The sequence below is a fragment of the Nicotiana tabacum genome, chromosome 22 (assembly GCF_000715075.1).
Source record: "Nicotiana tabacum cultivar K326 chromosome 22, ASM71507v2, whole genome shotgun sequence".
In the NCBI taxonomy this organism is placed as follows: domain Eukaryota; kingdom Viridiplantae; phylum Streptophyta; class Magnoliopsida; order Solanales; family Solanaceae; genus Nicotiana; species Nicotiana tabacum.
Genome location: NC_134101.1, coordinates 194,737,410 through 194,760,929, shown reverse-complemented (window position 1 = coordinate 194,760,929; position 23,520 = coordinate 194,737,410). Strand labels below are relative to the sequence as shown.

Genomic DNA, 23,520 nt, shown 5'->3' with positions numbered 1-23,520 from the left:
ACAAATCTGATTATACTAATTCCAGGTCTAATAACCTTGTCTCACATGGTACAAGCTATTCGGGCGACATGCCATATCAAATGCCATCTAGAACCTCATACGATGCGATCTGTGCGACAAACAAGCAACAACTCGAATATGACTAATAATGGGAAGAGAAACAAATAAGAGAACTGTCAAACAAGCTTAGCAGATACACCTACTAAAGCACAATGCTATGAATCCATCCCTACAAGGGAGAAATAAAACATGCGAAATAAGAAAAAGGAATCATACCCAATCATCACTATGTTGTGGCATTCAATCCGATCCAATATCACATGATCATGGAATGGAATCCAGTCCAACCTAACATCATTGTAGCGCGCAACCCTATCCAAACATATCAATCCACATGGAAAATACCTATTGAGCCATAATTCTCATGCTCGCTAAACATAGGTGTATCAACAAGAAGTACATGAAGTGCATACACATAACCATAGGGAGACATATAGCATACTACACTATGAATAAGGAAAGCACAACTACGGTGCAATAAGCAAATCAACATCTCAAGAGCCATCTCGCTCAATATATAGCCCCAAGGCCTAAACAAGACCATAACAGGCGTGTGAATAATCAAGTATCCTCACAACTCATCATAGCATAAGAGAGTAACATATGAAACAGATAAGGGAATTAATAACATCCATTCTGCCCGATAATACACCCACAGTAAATGTAGCGTAAGAGTAAGCAAACTCGATTCGATGTAGAATACACATTCTCACTAGACCTACTATTGGGCCCCCAAATCAATTACTATCATCCTAAAATAGGTAAATAAACTTCCAAAAGTCCATAGTGACCTATTTATAAAACATATAATCGGTTGTCTAACCCTTAACACACCTTCACAATCTGCAACCAAGGATCGTCTGCCCTTGAGAACATCCAATCTTTAAACCTCAAGAATATAGGAATATCCATATTAGATCTCCAACTCTCCCACAAAAATGATTGCCACATCATTCATACACAATCACCTCATGAAAAATGCTACCATAAATCTACTACGCCAGGTAGCAAATCCTAAATATCAACGGTTACCAAATACACGAGCTTTGTAGTACTAGTCAAGCATTTGCAAAATCAATACACAATGTGTCTTCTATAAAACACACCCTTCTCAAGCGACTCAAGATGGTGCTAACATTCTCTTAAACAACTGAAACCTCTCATGTTGTCTAAAACTCATGACATTCCTTTTAAAATTGAACTGCAACATTGTCCATTCAATCCCAATTTCACACGGCTCGCCGCCTCTATTAGGCTACAATATGAAAATACAAGGATCACATCATCAACTCTAAATCACAAGTAGGATAAATACTCCATCAACTAGAAACCTTTCACTTAACTCACTCTAGGAGAACATCACAACATGCAATAAACCATCTATACCCATAAAAGACATCATCCTCAAGGCATGGACTAAAACCATCATGAACTCTTCAAAACCCATTAGTACATAACTCCAGAACGGAATCCCTCTAAATTGACCAAGTCACGCAGAAGTTAAACCCAAAGAGTATCTCAAACTGAAATGCTCACCCAAAGAGACCTTCAATAAAACTGAAGCTATTCATCTCATCTTTCATATCCTAAAATGTAGAATCAATAATGATATATAGAAATACTACAAGTCACGGGCACAGTCCAATACAAATCTCGAATTTTTAGCTACATAATAGAACCCCGCAAATCCTTAAGTACCACATTTCAAAACTTAAACCCACTAGAACCTTCTCTGGGGTCATTTACTATGCTCTAATCTTCGATGCACAGCTAACAAACACCAAACGGCTTGTGCTCTATTAGCATATAAATACTTTAAGAAGCAACCTTATCCTGAAGCACCAAGTGAATCATTTCTCCTTGCACACCATATCCACAACGAATTTACAACTTGAATCATTCACCAACCTTCATATATCAATAAAGCATACTACATCAATGCACCCAGCAAATTCCTTGCCCCAAATCATCCCCGATGGCACCCTTCTCACATCATAGCTAATCCACAATCACATTCTAGTCCATAAACTATAACAACGAATGCCAATATGACTTAATCATTGATGGTAGACTCCCCCACTTGATTGGAAGCCACAAAACACATCATGTGATAGCACACAATACTCTTCCTTCTCAACTGCCATGATCTCATATTGTTATTTAGCTGAGTATCCTCATAAGTTCATGTAGCACTAGTCATCTCACCTTCCAAATCATCTGCCGAGTGCATACTCATCCTCGTGATAGTCGTGCGAACTTCCTCAAACGATCTGAACTCTAATAATAATATATGTATTGGATAGAATGAAAAATCTTTATAATAGCCTCATAAGAATCATACAACCTCAAACTTTCTCGCAGGAGATAACCCACCTGCTAGCCTTAAATCAACATCCTTCCATGACCCTACTATGGTCACAACCATTATGTAATTAATTAATCTTCCCGAGTTTATACTCGGCAACAAGATACAAGAATTCATTTCATTCCATAAATGAGCAACTGAAAGATCCACCAACACACCCACATCTTAAGACTATACGACACATCGAGGCGATAATCAAGCATGCAAAGTTCTTCACATCCCAAGCAAATTCTTCTCGTCATATCCAAACCATCTAAGCATAGTTCTCAACCACATCATACTCATCATATAGATATCTTGCCACTAACTAAGCGACTAGTCCTCGACTACCTTGCAACACAGGAAAACATCCCACTACTCATCCAAGACATCACAAATCTTCAGTGCACAACCGGTACATAGTATTCAATATCGCATACGGGTAAACATGAAAGAACTGATGATATGGACTTCAATAAACTGAAACACAATCGCACAATAAGGATGAAAAATAAAGGGGAACTTTTCCTAGATTCCTAGTCGCTTCTTGAAGATAACTATGGATGTCATCATACCGATCCACAAGACTCTACTAGACACTTGCTCATGACTCGTAGAACCTAGAGCTTAGATGCCAACTTGTTACGACCCAAAATCTCACCTAGTTGTGATGACACCTAACCTCTAATATGCCAGGTAAGCCAAACAATAAATAATATAACTTGAACGAATAATAATATATAAACAATAAATAAGATGGCAGAAAAATCCATACAACTATCCCTAAGATTGGTAATATACATCATGAGCCACTAAAATTAAGATTTACAATGCTGGTATGAAGAAAAATACAATATATGTTTGAATATTCATAAACAGAAGTAAATATTCGAATCTACCATGAACAAGTGGTAGTTCTTATCTGGAACGTTGGTAACTCCTCAAAGCTAACCTTCGATATCCACAAAAGCTCAGCTCTAAGATCTGCACGCAAGGTACAAAAGTGTAGTATGAGTATAGTCGACCATGTTTACTCAATAAGTATCTTGACTAACCTCAGTGCAGTAGTAAAGATGTTTTCAAGTCAAAAGATACTCACTTTACTTAACCTACGTAGCTCAAGAGCATATACATGTACACAACACTGTACCAAAATTTAAGCATGAAGTACAGGTAAAACCACCAATGCATATTGATATGATGTGCCCTAGTATCATAAACTACCATAGTTCGGTATATAGAGGAGATATACATAAGTATCGTTAACCAGCTACAATCAGCATATAGAAAATATATGCATCTGAACACCAAATAACTCGTCAACAATTGCATATATAGAAGATATGCATCAAAATAATCCATCAATCATTGCATATAGAGAAGATATGCATGAAATATCAAATAATTTATCAATTATTGCATTTAGAGAAGATATGCGTGAAATATCAAATAATCTGTCAATGGTTACATATAAAGAAGATATGTATGAATAAACAAGTCAACTTACACATATTCACCTATAAAGAACATATGTACCGTGAATCATTTCATCAAGTAAAGCAACATATAGAGAAGATATGCATAAAAGTCATGTATACATTCTGGAGCTAGCATATATAGAAGATATGCAGTAAAAATCATGTATACATCCAAGGATTTTATAAATAGAGAAGAGATGTAAAATCCAACCACTAATCAGTTTTTTCATAATCCACATCAATAAAAACCCCGTAGGTTTCTCACAACCTGTGTGTACATCATCAAGAGAGAAACATGAGAGTGTGATCTTAGAGGGACAAATCCTTATCCACACGTTGCACTAACAACTCACGTGCCATAAACACAAGGACAACTCACGTGCCATAATAACTAAACTCTCACGGACCACTCACGTATTGTCATTCCAGTCCATCACACAAAAATCATATACAAGAATACATATATACGAATAACAGATATCAATCACATACTCGTGGACTAAGGAAAATAGCATACTAAGGTTTATGTATGTGCAAAGTGTACGACTATAGCTTAGATTCAGCGAATATTCTATACAATAACGAGTATCACGTTCAAATTGAAAATCAACATTTACACATGATCTCCAGCATAATTCAAGAAGTTCACGTAATCATACAATAATTTGAGGCATAGCTCAAGAATAACAGGTATGGAAAATGTGTTCATAATATACGTGTGTCTGCGGCTAAATCAAGTATATCAATAATCTTGATAATAACTCATCACACTCAAAACAAGATATCATTAACCGAAACATTAGCTCTATCATGGCCCACCATGCTCACGTAGTCATCCAATCAAGTAAATCATAGGACAAGTAGAACATACAACCGAACAAAGCATAAAGTGATCCATAATCTACCCCGAGCATAAATAACTATGGCACATGTATATATGCTCATCACCTTGCATAAACATCCTCTCCCTCCCATTCCTCTGCATTTAGCAAATAATGTTATTTATTAGGAAAAATTCTCTCAACCCAAAGTTATGCACGACACTTACCCCATCCGGACTAGTTTTCAACCTCAAATCGCGTCAAAACTTTGTTCTAGCCCTCCAGTCACACAAATCCAAGCCAACATCATTCAAGGAAGTCAAATAACAGTATAGGAAGCAATCCCAATCAATAAAGCTTCGATCTTTTATGAATTCTCAAAAGGTTAACTCAGGCTTGCGTGCCAGAAAACCAATACCAAAATTAGATGACCCATAACCTATAGAGTCCAAGTATATAATTTATTTTCAAAATTGAGTCCAACTCGATCCTCAAATCCCAAAAATATACTATATTAAAGAGCAGTCTAAATCCCAAATTTCACTTTGGAATTTCATGATTTAGGTGTAGAAATCCATAGGATTCATGATATATATTAAAAATCAAGTAGAAATTATTTAATCTCAAAATATGGTTAAAATACATCTCCAAAATCACCTCATTCTATGCTTAAAAAATCAAAATAATGAAAAAATATGTGAAACCCTCGAAAATATACCATTTCCAGGCATCGTCGCACCTAAGCTCACTAAGCAGGTGCGATGTCGCTTCTATGACCAAATGTTTGCTTATGCGAACACCCAGCCTACACGACACTCTCACTTCTGTAATCAAGTCTCAGCAGAAGCGCCATCGTTGGTGCAACCAAATCATCCGCATTTGCAATCCTTCCCCAGCATGACCAACATGTGCATTTGCGCAAAATGCATTGCAGATGCGACTTCGCATTTGCGCAACCACACTCGCAGGTACAATGCATTAAAACCATCTATGCCAAACAACTCCCAAAAGGTCTGAACCCATTCTAGAACACCACTGAGCCCCTTGGGACCCCGTCCAATCATACCAACAAGTACAAATATATTATCAAAATTTATTCAAAGGCTCGAAATACTACAAATAACATCAAAATCAAGAATCAAAGATCAAAATTATTCTCTTAAATTTCAAATATTCTACCATTGTCGAACACGTCCGAATCACATTTACACATTTCACATCACAACCAACTTTGTACGCAAGCTTCAATCAACTAAATGAACCTATTCGAAGTTTCAAAACCACAATAGGAGTTCGATAATTTCAAATTCAACTCCTTGTCAAACTTGTAAACTCTGTAATTCTTCAAATTGCCAACTTTCAACAAATAGAGCTAATTTTTTTAGGAACATTCAAATTCAAATCGAACACACAACGAAGTCTAAAATCACCATAAGAACCTATTGAAACCATCAAATCCTGATTCTAAGGTCGTTGACTCAAAAGTCAAACCTTGGTTAACTCTTCTAATTCAACTCTAAATTGAGAATTACTCTTCCAAATCATCTCGAAACCTTTCAAAAATAAAAACAACCATACATGTAAGTCATAATGAATCATATGAAGCTACTCAAAGTCTTAAACCACCCAACGTAGATGCTAAAGCTCAAAAATAACCGGCTAGATCATTACAGACACTCACTAAGTACCTAGTACTCATACATACTATTGTTATTTTTGATAGTATGTTAGATATCCGAGAAGAGCAGGTATAGGAAGATTGTACGGAGTAGGAGTACTTGTTGCTTTAAGAAATTTGGTTAGCTCACATGCTTGTCTGTGGGACTCCAGTTATTTATTTTTTCATTCATAGTAGTTTCAGGATATGTCCTGAGATTACTTTATTACTTCATCCTTCATATAAGCTCCATAAATAGATGTTGGTGTTGTGAGTAGTATTTTGTTAGAGTCATTGGTTGACTTGTTGGGCTACCGAGATACAGATTATTTATTTAAGTATTGATTTTTAACTCATGATTATTGCTTTTAATCTGCATTAGAATATTGATTAAGTTGTGTCTTCACTTTAGTTATGTAGTAGTGGATAATTAAATGAATTTGGAATATTTGTTGCAATTTCTATCTTATAGGTACTTCTGGTATGGTTCCTTAGCATCGAATGCATGTTGCGCCAAACTAGCATGATAGAAAGTTAAAAAAAAAAAGCAAATTACAAAACAAATAAAAAAAGAAAAAACTTATATTGCCAAGAAGAATGTTTTAGGAAATTTGGAGAAAGTAAAAAATATAAAAGAGAGTAAACAAATTAAAGTTAAAAGAAAGAAATATAAAAGGCATCAACTAGAAAAGACAACATGATTGGGGGGATTCGACCCAAACCCACGGTACTAGGCGCTCCTACATCTAGCTTTAACAACAACACCCACTCATCTTTTGAGTGTCTAGATGCTGACTTAATATATTATCTCTTATTATTATCAATTGTTACATAAAATACAAGTTCCACGTCAAAAGCAATGGATGCTCGAGCACCCATATAGCTCCACGTGGTTCAGCCCATGCATGCATGGCCTGCTGTGTTTAAAATAGAAAAAATTGCACAAATATACATACCGACATATTGCACCCACATAATTATATTTCTTAACAAAATTTACATAGCCAATATATTTTTTTACAACAATATTTATACACTTATAGAAGCAATGTATCTACCTTATATAAAAGTATGTAATGATGTAATATGTATCAACATTGAATAAAAGTGTATAGTAATTTTTAAAGACAAAAACATTTCTACCTACAATGATGAAATTCTTCTATAATTTTCAGTTGCAATTCCTATTTACTACTTCAAATCCCCACCAAATGGTTTCAAATTTTATAGACAATGTCCTAAGATTATTTCTAATAAATCTAAATAACACTCACTCCAAATTTAATATAAAAATTACAATCGAAATTCAAACTCACTTCTTCAAAGTTGTTCAACAATGATAGATTACCTTTCTTATATGATTTTCACCACCCAAATTTTGTAAAATAAGTTCTTAACCATGATTTGAGTTCCAAACACAACAACAAATTCGAGTTTGTCAACTACCAACCAATAGGATTTACACTTTGTATTATTATCCTATCTTGATTACTGCAATTTTTCGATTCGACAACAGTTACATTTGCACACATCGGATTGTAGCGAGTATAGTTCAATAGTAAAATTATGATTTGTATTGTTACTTCTTAGATAGTTAAAGAGTCATCCAATTTGATTCATACTCCAATTGAAAACTTTATTTTTAAAAGGATTTAACCCTTTTCTTCTCAATGACTGATTCAAGAACAATCAATTGGGTCTATGGCGGAGAAGAATGTCACGACCCAAAATTCACTGAGGGTCATGATGGCACCGGATACCGCTGTCAGGCAAGCCAACCAAATTACTTAATTAAATTCTCATTTTAATAATTTTGAAAACTATGATTTTCCTTCGATTTTACAAGTGAAAGGTAATCATTTCCAATTAAATATAATGTTAAGAAGTTAATACAAGATACCCCATAATCATTCGAGAATCCGATGTCACGAGTGCATGCGCATTTACTAGGGAATGAAATAAAATACAATAACTGTCCGGAATACAAAGTGGACAGAAATGAAAATACAGTTTAATACTTTGAAGGAGACTCTGCTGGCTACGGGTCGTCTAGATAAATGCAGCTCACCTAAGTCTTCGTATCAACCATGCCGCTATGCCACTAAGCCACATGAACCTGTGCAACAAAAATGCACAACAAGTGTAGTATGAGTACAAAAACAACGTGTACCCAATGAGTGTCCCGTCTAATCTCTAAGAAGTAGAGATGAGAGGTCGACTTCGACACTTACTAGTGGTCCAATGATAATATAGTAAAAATGTAAGGAAATCAAGGATTTCATAAAGCAAAATTTAACTCATAAAGCCGGAAAGCAGGTAAACAACTTCTCAAATAATAAAGGATTTCCAAAGATTTACTTTTCATTATCTTTATCAATTTATCTCTGGCCAGGAAAGGCAATTATCAACATTTATAATTCTCAGGCAAGTAATACTGATCCAACAAAAAAATAAAATGTGCACTGCCAGAGGGTCGTATGGCGCGAACCATAGATGTATCTATTACCCCGCTCGCGAATCATACAAGCGACGCGGTCAAATATAAATAAACAAGCACCCTGCTCGCGAATCATGCATGCGGTGCAAGTACTTATAGAAGCACATGCTCAAACAGTCAATCAAGACGTTCATCTTGGAGACAATTATACAAGGAGGTGTAAATTTTCCTCTTTTTTACAAGTCGTGAAAATGAAGTTTAACTCTTTTAGAAAATCATTTGCCACTTCGATATGATTTAAGCAATTTAAACTATCAATAAGGTTGCACCTATTACAAGTAAGCATGCTTTTGGATCCTAGACTACCCGGCAATAAGCATAATAGTAGCTGCGCACGGACTCTCGTCACCTTGTGCGTACGTAGCCCCCACAATTAGGAGCACATATTCAATTAATTCATCTATGGGGACAATTCCCTCTTACAAGGTTAGAAAGGAGACTCACCTCGCTCCGAAGTCTATATTCCGATTCAAGAACGCGCTCAAATCTCCAATTCGGAACCGAACGATCCAAAACTATTCAAATAGGGTAAGAACTAGTCAATACATGCTCAAAAGTTCATATTCTAATTATTAAACCAATTTCCCAACCATAAATGCAAGGTTCCTAAAATTCATCCCCGGACCTACGTGCCCAGATTCCGGAACTTTTTGAAGAAAGTTTTTACCCATAACCTAAGGATCAAGAATATATGATTTTTACTCCATTCCCTAACAAATTTCGTGGTTAAATCTTATTTTTACCAAATTCTAGGTTTTTCATCTACAACCCTTGATTTTTCCTAATTTTCACATGTTAATCTACCCATAATCTATGTATTTAACTCATGTTGTGTAGAAATTACTTACCTCAAAGTGCTAGGTGAAAACCCTATTCCAAAAGCTCCAAAAATCGCCTAAGAGGATGAAGGAAATGAGCTAAATGGTCTAAGTCTCGAAATTAATAGCTGGGCACAGCCCTCTGATGTCGCATTTGAGACAAGGAAATCGCAAATGCGACCCCCGACTGAATTGGCTGACTTCGCAAATGCGATAAGGGTTTCGCAAATGCGAACTCTTCAGGCCTCGCAAAAACGACCCAATTGTCGCAAATGCGAACGATCCCCCCAGCCGCCCAGGTTCTCAAATGCGAACAGAACCTCGCAGATACGATGACCGCATTTGCGACCAATACATCGCAATTGCGATCATACCAGTACCAACAATCCTATTTCTTAGCAAATCACTCCAAAGCTATCCTAAATCACACCCGAGCCCCTGGGGCTCCAAACCAAACACCCGCACAAGTCTAAAAACACAACACGGACTTGCTCGAAGCCTTAAATCACATCAAACAACACTAAAACCATGAATCACACTTCAATTCAAGCTTAATGAACTTTAAAATTTCAAACTTCTACTTTCGATATTTAAACCTATCAAATCACGTCTGATTGACCTCAAATTTTACACACAAGTCATATTTGACATTACGGACCTACTCCAACTTCCGGAATCACAATCCGACCCCGTTATCAAAAAGTCAACTCTCGGTCAAACTTCACAAAAACTTTCAAATTTCTATCTTTAGCCAAATGACTCCAAAATGACATACGAACCTCCGAATTCACTTCCGATCGCGCTCCCAATACCAGAATCACCATACAGAGCTATTCGAAGACTCGGAATCCCAAACGGATATTGATAACACTGAAATGCACTTCAACCCAAACTTATGAGATTCTTCCAAAATGCTAACTTCCACAATAGGTGCCGAAACGTTCTCGGGTCTTCCAAACACAGGCCGGACATACGTCCAAGTCCGAAATCATCATATGAACCTGCTGGAACCTTCGAATCCCGATTCCTCCGAGGTCGTTTGCTCAAAAATTCAACATTAGTCAATTCTTTCAACTTAAATCTTATGAAATGAGAATTCTCCTTCCAAATCAACTCCGCACTTCCCATAATTCAATTCCGACCATACACACAAATCGTAATACCTGAAATGAAGCTACTCATGGCCTCAAACTGCTGAACGATGCGCTAGAGCTCAAAACGACCGGTCGGATCATTACAAAGAAGAACCACTAGAAATTGCCTATTATATTCAACGTAACTAACATGCTTTTAAATCGATTTCATAATTTGATAAATTCTTTAGGTGAAAAAAGGGCGAAGAAGAAGGGAGAGATATGGGGGCATTCAAGTTTTTGGCATATGTACAAGTTAGGCTAAATCAGGCAAGACAATAGAGCATGACTTAAATTGGATAGAGAAATAACGAGGTGTACTTTCTAGTAATATAATTTCTAAAATATGTGTTATGATCAATTTAGAAATAATTTATTGAAAAGTAGCCAAGAAAAACATCGCCTTAACAAGACCATGTAAATAAATATTTTATTTGTATATTAAACTTTTATATTTGACCTTATAAAATGTGAAATGAAAACAAATATCGATTGTAGTTTAAAATTTTATGTGATTGATGCCTGAGGATAAGAAATAGTATTTCATTAAGTAAAAATGGGTTGAAAAGCATGAGATCTCAAGTTCAAATCGAGCAGCATGTCTTGATGGATAAAGTTACCTAACAGTGGAATATAGGAGGTACCTTATGAAATTAGTTAATGTGCCTACAAACTGACCCATACATTATACATTATATAAAAAAAGTTTCCTTATGATAAAAAAGAATGAGATTATTTGCTTATTAATTCGTTAAAAAGATGATACAATTATAATTTGATTTTTTTTTACTAAAACTCCTTACTTTATCCTTAGCCATAAGCGTTCGTAGCCATACAAAAATTATGACATGTCCAAACACAAGTTTTCAAAATCTTATAGCCACACGAATATTATAACACATTTAAGACCATAAATTTTAAAAAAAATTATTTTTTTCTTAAACTCTATTTAAACTACTTCCTATAACCTTTTTAGTATTACCATATGGTTTATTATTCACGAACTCGACTAATTTAAAGTTGTCTCGTGTTAGAATTATTAAAAAGAAAAATACTCCATATAGAAATTTCTTCAATTGCAACCTGATACCTTTAGTTAAGGTGCAACAATAGTACACACATGATCTAACATGCGTGGCTCGTAGAAGATCCATCCACACGTATTTTTTTTGTAAACCAACACGACACCACTGCTTTAAATCCATCGCAGGTGCGAGCACAAATGATCACAACAATCAAGAATGTAGCTATATAGATACTGAAACCACTTTTTTTGTATTAATCCATCTACGGATGAAACTATAGATCTAGAATATCTTTTTCCTTATGCTACCAGTGGTGTACCTGCACCTTGCTACTTGTATGCTCCTTTTTTGAAGTAATGAAAGTGTTTGATCTTATAAACAAAAAAATAAAATAAAAAAAATCCACCTCAATTATAGTATTCCATTCCATCCATATGGACTAAGTAATTATTTGTCGAGACAAATAGGTCAAACTTATTACACCCAAACACAATTACAAAGGTTGCCTTCCAAATGGCCCTAAAATTGAGAAATTAGTTCTAGCTATTTTTCGGGAGAAATTCAAAAATAGCCAGATTTACAACTGGTCGTTTAAAAATAGCTCAGTTTCAAAAGTAATAGAAATTTAGCTACTTTTTATGTAACTGAGCAAAAATATTTTTCAAAACCCAAAAAATATGCTAGTATATTATGGTATAGTTGTGGCATAAGTATACTATACTTAACTACAATTTTACTCACCCGGCGCCAGCGCCAGCGCCACTCTACTATCCTTCACCACCGCCTCTGTGCTATCGGAGCTACCATTTTCTTGGGCACACTATCATCTTCTTTTCCTTCCCGAGGCAAGAGAAGGTTAAAAAACTGAAGTACAGCAATGATCATAGCCCCTTTCAAGCTCCTTTTATCAAATACATAGAATGCATTCGAGAGTAGGGTTTCTCTTAGCATGCACAAAACGGAGGTCTTCTTATTTTTCTACTTGCTCTACACTTCTCTCTAATCTATTCTCTTCCAATTCAAACCGGAATATATTCGCGGCTTGCCACCGGCGAATTTTGATCGGCAGTGATGTAAGTAAGGTTTATTATTTACCGGATTCGAATTTTCGTTGGTTGGGACAGCCGCGTGGGTTTTGTAGGTACCCTGCTACCGCCGCGTTGGAGCAATTCTCCGACGATGAATATGAATGCGACTACGAAAATCATCCGGTAATTTCATTTTAGTTATTTTGAAATTTCCTTTTTTGGGATAATAAAAGTAGGCTTTATTGTTAAGTTCTATGCCTACGAGAATCATTGCATGTGTGTGCTTATCTTATTCTATGTGTTGAATTTCATTTTGGCTTATTTTGGGAAATTAAATGCTATATATGGATTTTAGATGTTTACTGTTGTTACTGTTGTAGTTATTTGTAATAATAACAAAATAATAACTAAATTGAAGTGCTAATTGTTGTTTGACAAGTTGATTTGGAATTAACAATGTTTTTAATATTAATACTTCCCAATTGTCCTTTTTTTCTTGGTTGGGCCAAGCAAGCAAGGGGTAGCTGTGTTGTGTGGACTCTTCAGAAAGCTGCTTCACCCATATCGGACCTTCCAAAAACTATTTTCAGAGGATATGATATGCACTCGGCTACATTTTTGAAGAGTCCGATCAACATAGAGGGGGTAGTGTACTGGAAAGGAGTTTTAAAAATTACTTGTAGCTTAGGTCATGTTTAAAGCTGGGAGCTTTGAGTTCTTTTCAGTTGTGGAACCTTTAGTGTGAAAGGAAACACTTACAATGTCGTTCTCTTGAAAATTTTGACTTTTCATTTTCAGGACAATGCTATTTTTTATTGGGGGGGGGGGGGGGGCTCAACGTTTTTCCCATTTTTCTGTTTTTAAGTTGTTCTTTACTTTTGAAAATACCACTTGGCTGGTGTGCTTGGGACAAGGATTCTTTCAGTTGCTATTACTTGAGCCTAGCGACCCTAGCCAATACTAGGCTGCTGCCATGTGTTGGATCTCTGAAGAGGTAGCGCAAGAGGTTGCGAGTTGGTCTCTCAGAAGATTGCTCTGTTTTAAAGTTGGCAATAATAGTTATCGTTGCTGATTAGAGGACAGATAGATTTGTATGCTCCAAAAAGATGTGTGAAGAATAAACTGGAATGTGGATTCTAGGAATTTATAGGGGTGGGCAAAAGCTCCATTTTGAATGCTTCTGCTGCAGACCTAAAATAAACAAATCAAAGTGGCTCTTCTCTAATAGTTTTTGTTTTTAGTTTTTAGTTTTTAGACCAAGAGGTTGTGAGTTCGAGTCACCCCAAGAGCGAGGAGGGAAGTATGCCGAGGGTCTATTGGAAACAACCTCTCTACTCCATGGTAGGGGTAAGGTCTGCGTACATACTACCCTCCCCAGACCCCACTTGTGGGATTATACTGGGCTGATGTTGTTGTTGTAGATGAGGTGGCTAGGAAACTGAGCACCATATTGATTTCTCTATTGTTTTTAAAGTGCTAAAATCAGTCAGAATATTATTCTTATCATCAGTTGTGCCAAGAGGGTAAACCTATTACAAACATTGGGATTTGTCTTGTGCAAATGTTGTGAAGGTGGAATTCTTTTGTGGAATGGGTGTGTGAAGAATAAGCTTGTGTACGAACTTTAAGGGACTTGTTTGGGTGGCAGTAGCTCAAATTATAAATGTTCAAGTTGCATGCTTGAAAAAAAATAAATGAAACTCATTCAAGATTATTCTTCATACAACCATTCAAAGCACACAAATCTAGTCACTCAACTCCAAAATTGAACAAAGAGGAGTTTGGAGCTCAATAATCTTGAATTCAACATTAATTATGAGACAGACACAAGCAGGGGAAAAGGCAGGAAGGTACCTTTTTAACATTTAGATGAAACTGAAAATCTTGTCGTGGAATGTTAGAGGTGTACAAAGTTTGGAAAAGTAGAGTGTGTTAAAGCTTTTATTAAAAAGACGAAGCTGATAAAATGCGTTCACAAAAAACCAAGCTGCAGATTTTTTCCCCTTCACTTTGCAAGTTAAGTGGGGATGGGTCGTACTGATTATGTGGCTTTAGAGGTAGAAGGCACTAGAGGAGATGAATTATTATTTGGGACTAATAAGCTTGGATTAATAATGAAATCCTACGGGTCAACATACCATTTCAGTGCTTCTCAGGAATATTGTGACTATTTCAAGCTGGTGTTTGGCTTGAACTTAGCCCAATTGAAGAATTATTCAACAAGCCTCGAGTTATACGTGATGGCTTCAATGTTACCGGATTCCTAGGGGAAAGGATGAAGAACAACAGAATGACAAGTGCTGCTATGGAGGACTTCTCAATCTTCATCGAAGAGCTTGAACTAAATGACCTGCCGCTTGTGGGTGGCAATTTCATCTGGTCAAGAGGTCAAACAGCACAACAAGCTCCATAATTAATAGATTCTAATTTTCTTCAAGCTGGGATGATTGTCTTAGAAACATAAAACAATCATTAATGCCTAGTGTTGCTTCGGATCAGTTCCCTTTCTACTGCAATGCTGATAGTGGTCAAACAACCCATTACTTCAAGTCCGAAACATGTGATAACATTAAGGATTCGATGACCTGGTAGAGGAATCGTGAGATTCTATATACGTCCAAGGCAATCCAGTTCATTTTTTCTAAAAACTCTACCAGATTAAGGTTATGTTGAAAAAGAATTTGTACACCTTTGGAATGCTAAAAATCAAGAAATCTGAAATATTAAGCAAGGTGCTAATTTTAGACCGGCAATGGGAGAGCAGGGACTTAAGAGGAAGAGTTGGTGCCCAAAGCTGATCTTATGATGGAATTGGAAAAAAATGCTAAACTAGAGGAACTCTCTTGGATATAGAAGTTAAGGTGCCTATGGTTACGTCATGGGGCAAAAACACTAATTTTTTTCATAATATGACCAATGCACTCAAGCGATTGGCCATTATTAGCTTGAATCAAATGATATTATTTTACAAGAGGAAAAAAATCAACAATGAGATCCTGAGGTTTTCTTGAGCCGAGGGTCTACCGGAAACAACTTCTCGACTCCCTCGGGGTAAGGGTAAGGTCCGCGTACACTCTACCCTCCCCAGACCCTACTTGTGGGATTTTACTGGGTTGTTGTTGTTGTTGAGATCCTGAGGTTCTATGAAGCACTTTATTCCTATGTCCGGAACCCGTGTTGGATTCTCTGAAAATACACTGCTTTTGGAGAATCCGACACGCACCCGACGACGTTTTTGGAGAGTCCGAGCAACATAGCTTTATTCTGCAACTGAACAATAGAGATCATCTTTGTTAAGTCTACCTTCTATTTCAGAAGAGGAGGCAATGATGCAAAGACCTTTTGATGAGGAGTAAATTTTGGCAGTGATCAAATTCTATAACGGGGATAAAGTTCCAGGGTTCGTATGGCTTCATTATGGAATTCTAACAAAAGCGCTGGGGCATTACCTATCAAAAAGATGCGTTGGGGCAATGTCAAGTTTGATCTTACCAGAATTTTGTAGCTAAAAATATTTTGAAAGAAGCCTTAATGATTCATGTATTGCTCTTATTCCAAAGAGAAGTGGAGCGAATGAGTTGAAGGATTGCAGTCCAATAAGTCCCATTGATAGTTCCAGTATACCTCTTGTACACGGGCTTGTTTTTGCCCAAACATTAGTAAAGTTTTATTACTTTTATCAATTTTTATTTTTTTATTTTCATGTTCTGCTAAAAAGGTATGCATGATAGTTGGCAATTGGTGTGCTGTTTGCCTGTTTAATTTACAAAAGAGTCATGGAAAAGAATAGTTGTGAGTTGGCTTAGAATGTAGATATGGACTTCATTTAGGGATTCTGTGGCTGTTGAAAGGCTTGATGGTGGGTCTTGTTGTCAGTGGTCAACAGCCATTAGTTTCTGCTTGGGTTTGCTCAAATGAAAAGGCCAAGAAATTTTAAGAAATGAATAATATAGATCTATTTCATCAATTTACATGTCTGCTTTTCGTTTAATCTTTTTAGTAAATCTTGTGCATATTTTCTGTGTAAAATATTTTTGGTATGAATGTTTTTTCAGTTAAAGCTTTACTTATGGACTTTGAGATTCAATGGCAGGCTTCATCATCAGTGGCCAATATAGATGAGTGGAAATGGAAACTTAGCCTGCTGCTGCGTAACGAAAAGGACCAAGAGGTTGTATCCAGAGATAAGAGGGATAGAAGAGACTATGAGCAGATATGCAACCTTGCCAAAAGGATGGGTCTCTATAGGTAGGGAAGAGTATTTTTGGTAATTTCTCCCACATAGTTTGTTATCATGTGTTTGTGCTTTATTAATAACTTCTTTTTGCATCTTGCAGTGAAATTTATGGAAAAGTTGTAGTGGTGAGCAAGGTTCCTCTTCCAAATTACAGACCCGATCTTGATGATAAGCGGCCTCAAAGAGAGGTATGAGTTGTCCCTACCCGTACAATTATTTCTCTCTGTTGCATTTTGGTAAGGGTTTGAATATATATGCAGTAACAATTTGAGCAATGAACTTTTAAGTTGGCATAAATGGATGTGGTTTTAATTTTGTGTTAAACAAAAGAATAAACTTGAGAGATAACAATTTAGAAATGGCATTGATGTGTAGTTATCTGAATGTGTCCTCGCCAGATTTCTTAAGGTTCAACAGATACTCTAGATTTGTTCTTTAATTTAGAAAGCAGAACTTAAATGTTTGATTGGCCTTGATGCAGGTAGTAATCCCACTAAGTTTGCAAAGGAGAGTAGAAGGCTTGCTTCAGGAGCATATTGATAGAACACAGCTCATTAGTGGAAAAGCTGAAAACATTTTAGATGGAACTAACTCCTCTGATATGGTTGAAGATGTGAACTTGGATGAAAATCCAGATTCATTCTTAGATGGCTCTGTCATGGAGAAGGTTCTTCAGAGGCGGAGCTTACGCATGCGTAATATGCAGAGGGCTTGGCAGGTATCATTCCGTGTTCTTTTTTCCTTTCTTTTAATTATGTTTCTTTATATTTGTGGAAAACATTCTCTGTTCCAAATGCATGTCTCACTCTCTGCTCCTGACCTTAATCTAAAAGACAAGGGATGTTGGCTTGCAATAGTGAACACTGGGAAAGATATAAAGAACAATTCTTAGAAAAGTGTGGGCCCTTATTAAAAAAAAAAGTGTGGGCATATCATCAGTTGTGCGCATATTAATTTCACTCTCTGACCTTTGAAGTCATCTTTCCAGATTCATCCTCAGTTTGTTGTGACATGTTGCAACTTTTGATAGATTTATCACTGTCCTCCCTCTTATAGATCATATTTCACCTTTATCCATGCTAACATGTTCTTGGTCAATCCATGTCAATGTGCCAATGCATGGGTTCCATAGATTTGTTGCTTTCACATTTCTTAATGATTTAGTTTATCCTTGTTGTTTCAAACGGCCTAATTTTATGCTTCTCAATTCTCATAGTTGTAAGAGATCTTCTATCATTGTTTTGTGAAAGTGTGTGACCATCTCATCTAAAAGTTTAAGCTGTTAGAGAGAACATTATTTTATTATTCAATTATACCTTCAACACGCATCCTCACCTATGAGTCTTAATCTTTTTTGTGCGCCAAGTACGTTGAAATTATTTTTTGATAATGGGTGGCGGTGAGACTCGAATCCAGGACAGTCAGACAACTCAATAACGATCTCTTTTTCCTCCCTGACATGGCTGGTGATTGCACAACCATAATTTAACACAAAGGTTATGATACCAAGTAGAAGTGTGTGACTATTTCATCTAAAAGCTTATGTTGTTACCAAATGTTGGGCCGCCATGTTATATTGTTCTCACTCCAGATGTCCGGAGTGTGATGGAATCGGTTGAGGGAATGGGTTGGTATCTCTTTATATGGTTTCGGACAATCCTCATCTCATGAGCTAAGTTTTGGGGCTAGTTAGGCCCAAGGTCCATCTTCTTTATACATTTGATTTTTAAGATAGTTAGAGTGAATTTAGAAGGGATAAAGACTCGAGGTTCGTCTGCCTTAGAAAATAGATAATTTAAGCAGTATATGCTGAAATTGAACTTGGCTTTTCACAAGAATCTATTAATTTTTGTTGTTATATGTTTTTGTGCATATTTTAGTGTCTATAATTTCATATTGATCTGTTATTTCTTACTCTTTTAAGTAGCTGGAATTGTTTGGGAATTCGTATCATTCTGGACTAATTAGATTCCAGTATACTTTGGTTTATTATTTTATAAATAAATTGGTTGTCTAGTTTGACAACTCTTCATATCTATTACCTTTGCATCCCATTTTATGTGACAGTGCTAAGACAAGATTAGGTAGTTAATTTGCTGGTATATCATACTTGTACTTATTGAAACTATTAGTGATCATCTAAGCTAAGCGACATCAGGCACCTGACAGTTAACTTGAGATTACAAGGACACATGCAAGACAACTATTTCAAACCCCAGTGTGGCTGCACATTTCATCATCTTGTATCATTTTGACATTCTAATATGAAATAAGCAAGCAACTCTGCTTCTTTAGCTGATCTCTTAACCAAATTTGGGACTAGATAGCAAGTCTAAGGACTTCTGAACCAAGAAGAAATATTGATGCTTAGAGTGGTTTGAGAAGTCTCCATATGGCTTGCAACAGTTAGCATTCTATATTGCTGAGGTGAATGTAGAGAATTTAATTGCACTGGGAGCTTTTTATCTAATCACAACCTCTTTTTTAAGATGCTATCTTTGTATGTTCAACTCATTGTTTCGTCCTCTTTTTTTCCCTTCTCCCATATCAACGAACTTTGTTGGATACATATTCCATGTATAAGTTTTTGTTGGATTTTTATTTTTGCACAGGAATCTCCTGATGGCAACAAAATGCTCGAATTTCGGAAATCTCTTCCTGCATTTAAGGAAAAAGAAAGGTTGCTCCAAGCAATTGCACGTAATCAGGTCATACTCTGATGAACTTGTGATTCTTCTACGGTGATTGCATATGTCAGATATGTCGTCCGAGTCGGTGCCCTTCTTTATTCTTGATAATATGGCACTAGTCCTTTATCATGATAGATGCGATCGTGCTTGCGGTTTAAATGCTTTTGAAGGTTCTCTTGCATTTCATAATCATTTTTGATTTTTCGGACTAAAGAAGTTCAATCAAAATATGTATACGCCTTTGCTCTCCTATTTGCGCAGTCAAGAGTCAAGACCCTTAGTAACTATATGATTTGCTTAAGCACTGTAAACAGGTAACCCATCACATTTAACTGGCTTTGGTCCTCTAGTATATGGAGTATATGGAGGATGTCCAGGGAGCAGACTAGGACATATTGCTGTTCGTAGCGCGTAAACCTATTGTAGCATTGGGATAAAAAGAGAAGATAGCATAGTTTAATAACTATTATACGTGTAGGGATTCTAGAAGTTTGTGAATTGCAGAGTAGAAACTTAAGGAACTGAGAATTGATTGTGACATGTTAAATTGATTTATGTCAACTAAGTTTTTTTTTGATTATTACAATAGGTGGTTGTAATTTCTGGCGAGACAGGATGTGGTAAGACCACTCAACTGCCACAGTACATTCTAGAGTCAGAAATAGAATCTGGTCGTGGAGCATTTTGTAGCATAATTTGTACACAGCCTCGAAGAATATCTGCTTTGGCGGTTGCAGAAAGAGTGGCTACAGAGAGGGGAGAACCTCTTGGTGACTCAGTATGCTACTATTCCTCTTTGCACTGATTTTTTTTCCATCTTTGGGTTAAGCTTTCACCGGATGAGACAGTCCCAAAGTCAAAATGATGTTGTTACAATATATTTTGGAAACTTCTTTATTTTAGTTGCTGTTCTTCACAGACTATTTTTGGTAGGTGGGGTACAAAGTACGATTAGAAGGGGTGAAAGGAAAAAATACACATTTACTATTTTGCACAAGTGGTATTTTGCTTCGTCGTCTTCTCAGTGACCGCAATCTTGACGGTATAACCCATGTTTTCGTTGATGAGATTCATGAGCGAGGCATGAATGAAGGTACATGAATTAGCAATTTGGTCTTTGGTTTTGGTTTTCTTATGAAAGTATTTTCAATGCCTTCACTATTTACTTCTCATTCTTTATCAGACTTCCTGTTGATTGTGTTGAAGGATCTTCTTCCACGACGCCCAGATTTGAGATTGATTTTAATGAGTGCTACTCTTAATGCTGAATTATTTTCCAGTTACTTTGGAGGGGCACCGATGATTCATATCCCGGTAAGCTGCAACTTGGATCCCACTTTGTTGAACTTATTCACTTTATTGGTGTTTGTGCTCTAGATTACACTGCCCAATACTCTATGTTTCACCTGCATGTTCCATTTGCAGAATTTCTCAATCCAGATTTGTGAAGAATGAGCTTCCCAATTTTATGCCTTTAGAAGGGTGCATAAATGCAAGATGTTAGTCTATTGTTTGTTGATTCACAGTATTAACAGAAAATATTTATATAATTTTAGCTTTACTTGAGATTTATGTTTCATTTCGTTGCTTTGTTATGTAATATTATACTATCAATTAAGGTCATAATATGTTGACTTTTTGTTCCAGAATAACTGTAAATCCTTCTATAATGGTTTTGTTAAACCAGGGTTTAGGCTTATTTGACACAGTATGTTAACATTTTGGCTGATTGGATTTTGTATGATCTAGGGCTTCACATATCCTGTAAGAGCACATTTTCTGGAAGATTTGCTGGAAATAACAGGGTATAAGTTGACTTCGTTCAACCAAATTGATGATTATGGTCAGGAGAAGATGTGGAAAACACAAAAACAGTTAGCACCCCGCAAAAAGAAAAATCAGATAACTGCTCTTGTTGAGGTTGTTATTCTATTTGCAGTTGTGTCTATACATGAGATGATGTACTTTCTTATTTGCTAGTTGTAAATTTTCTTTTTTAGTCAATTTTTGTTAGGTTTCAGCTTCTTTCTTCATAATATTTTCACAACTCTGTCCTATATTCTTCTTTCCAATGCTCGTTTCCTGATTGTCTTTTTATTTTCTTTTGATGTCCTTCTCTAGCTATGAACATCTAAGATGGAGAAAATTCATGATTTTTCCTTGATCTCGAAATTTGGAAATTATGAAGACAGAGTGACTCAACTGAAGTTTGATCTTGTTAGTTGTAAATCAGATGTTCCCTGTAGGCTGTAGATCATCAAACAATATCATAAATTAAGATGGAAATTATATGCTCTTCATATGGTAGAACGTGAAGGCCTTGAGGGAAGCTAATACCATTCCCTAGACCGTTAAAACAGAATTGTTAAAAGTAACTTCACAGAATTGCTCTGCCCCTTGTTCTCCATTACTTCTGTACCCATTCACTCAACTGCGCTCTCTGCTAAATGTCAATTTAGAGTGGATGAGCTCTCCCCTATTAATCTGGATAGAGAATTCACCTTTTGGATTCTGGTTAGAAGAAAGCCTTTTGGAGTTTACTTATCAAAATTAAAAAAAGGTCTCTTGAATTTTTCTGGTTCTTCCATATGTCGAGGCAAATATTTGATTCATCTAAAGGAAGCCCCTTTTTCACACCCATTTCACTCCCAAATGATCAATTTAAGTTTAAAGCTTCAAACATCTCAAGTCCAAGGTGCACTTTTTCCTTTCTTCCTAGAAGGGGGAGAGGAAACAGTTCATTTTGGCTAATTACTAGATGCATAATGTTTTTCATTTTCATTAGGAACCAGCATGATTTCTCAAGAAATTGCTCTTGTTTAATGCCAAGGTATTAGATGTCCCTGGCATAATGTGGGTGTTCAGATGTGTTTGCATGACATTTTTTCAGAAGGCAACATATTTTATCTATAAGATAAAGTAACCCTTATCACAAAGATTGTGCTAAGAGATTACAGAAAGCTACAAAACCCCAAAAAGAGCAAACACATAGTCTCGTGGTAGTTACAAGGCCCCAATGATGTCCACTATGGACTCTACATCTTCTACAAGGGCTTCTTTACACCAAAATTGAAACAAAAAATATACCGTTCATCTTGATCGTCTATGCAGAACTAAAAATCTATCTTCAAAGCATCTATAGTTCCTTTCCATCCATATTGTCCACTAAATACAAGCTGGACTATGCTGCACCATTTCTTCTTCCTCAGTTGGATACCTGGATCATTCTAGCATGCTATCATTTCTGCAGTTGTCCTGGGTACTGTCCAGTTTAATCCTTTCATACTCATGAATAAATACCACAACTTGCTGGTCACTTTACAATGTATAAAAAGGTGGCTATTTGTTTCAATCTCATTGTCACACAAAAAACATTTAGAGCATAGTTGCATTCCTTTCCTTATCAAACTATCATGAGTTAGAACATCCTCTTTAACCACTAGCCAACAGAAGCATGCCACTTTAAAAGGTATCTTGACCTTCAGATGTGCTTCCAGTTCCACGGCCCATTGCGTGGTTGTCCAGAGCAATTTAAAAAACTATAAGCTGACTTCACAGTATAAATTCCCCTGCTATCTCTTTCCCATGCTATTCTGTCCTCTTCCTCTACAACCCCTTTGAAGCTATCAAGCAATTTGAAGAATTCACTCACTCTATAACCTCCCAGTTATTGAGGAACCTTCTGAATGTCGCATTCCAACCCAGCAAGCTCATGTCACATTCCAACCCTGC

At 36.3% G+C, this 23,520-nt stretch overlaps 1 protein-coding gene across 1 annotated transcript in view; it reads left to right on the top strand.

Moving 5' to 3' along the window:
* The first annotated feature begins 12,324 nt into the window (after positions 1–12,324).
* Positions 12,325–23,520, top strand: part of LOC107780783 (DExH-box ATP-dependent RNA helicase DExH3) — a 43,285-nt gene continuing 32,089 nt past the window's right edge. Inside the window, exons 1-9 of the mRNA XM_016601363.2 lie at positions 12,325–13,044; positions 16,955–17,109; positions 17,199–17,286; positions 17,580–17,816; positions 19,711–19,806; positions 20,378–20,566; positions 20,722–20,881; positions 20,972–21,102; positions 21,538–21,708. Of these exons, the coding sequence (XP_016456849.1) occupies positions 12,754–13,044; positions 16,955–17,109; positions 17,199–17,286; positions 17,580–17,816; positions 19,711–19,806; positions 20,378–20,566; positions 20,722–20,881; positions 20,972–21,102; positions 21,538–21,708 (1,518 nt within the window). The 5' untranslated portion in view covers positions 12,325–12,753. The remainder of the gene's footprint in view (positions 13,045–16,954; positions 17,110–17,198; positions 17,287–17,579; positions 17,817–19,710; positions 19,807–20,377; positions 20,567–20,721; positions 20,882–20,971; positions 21,103–21,537; positions 21,709–23,520) is intronic.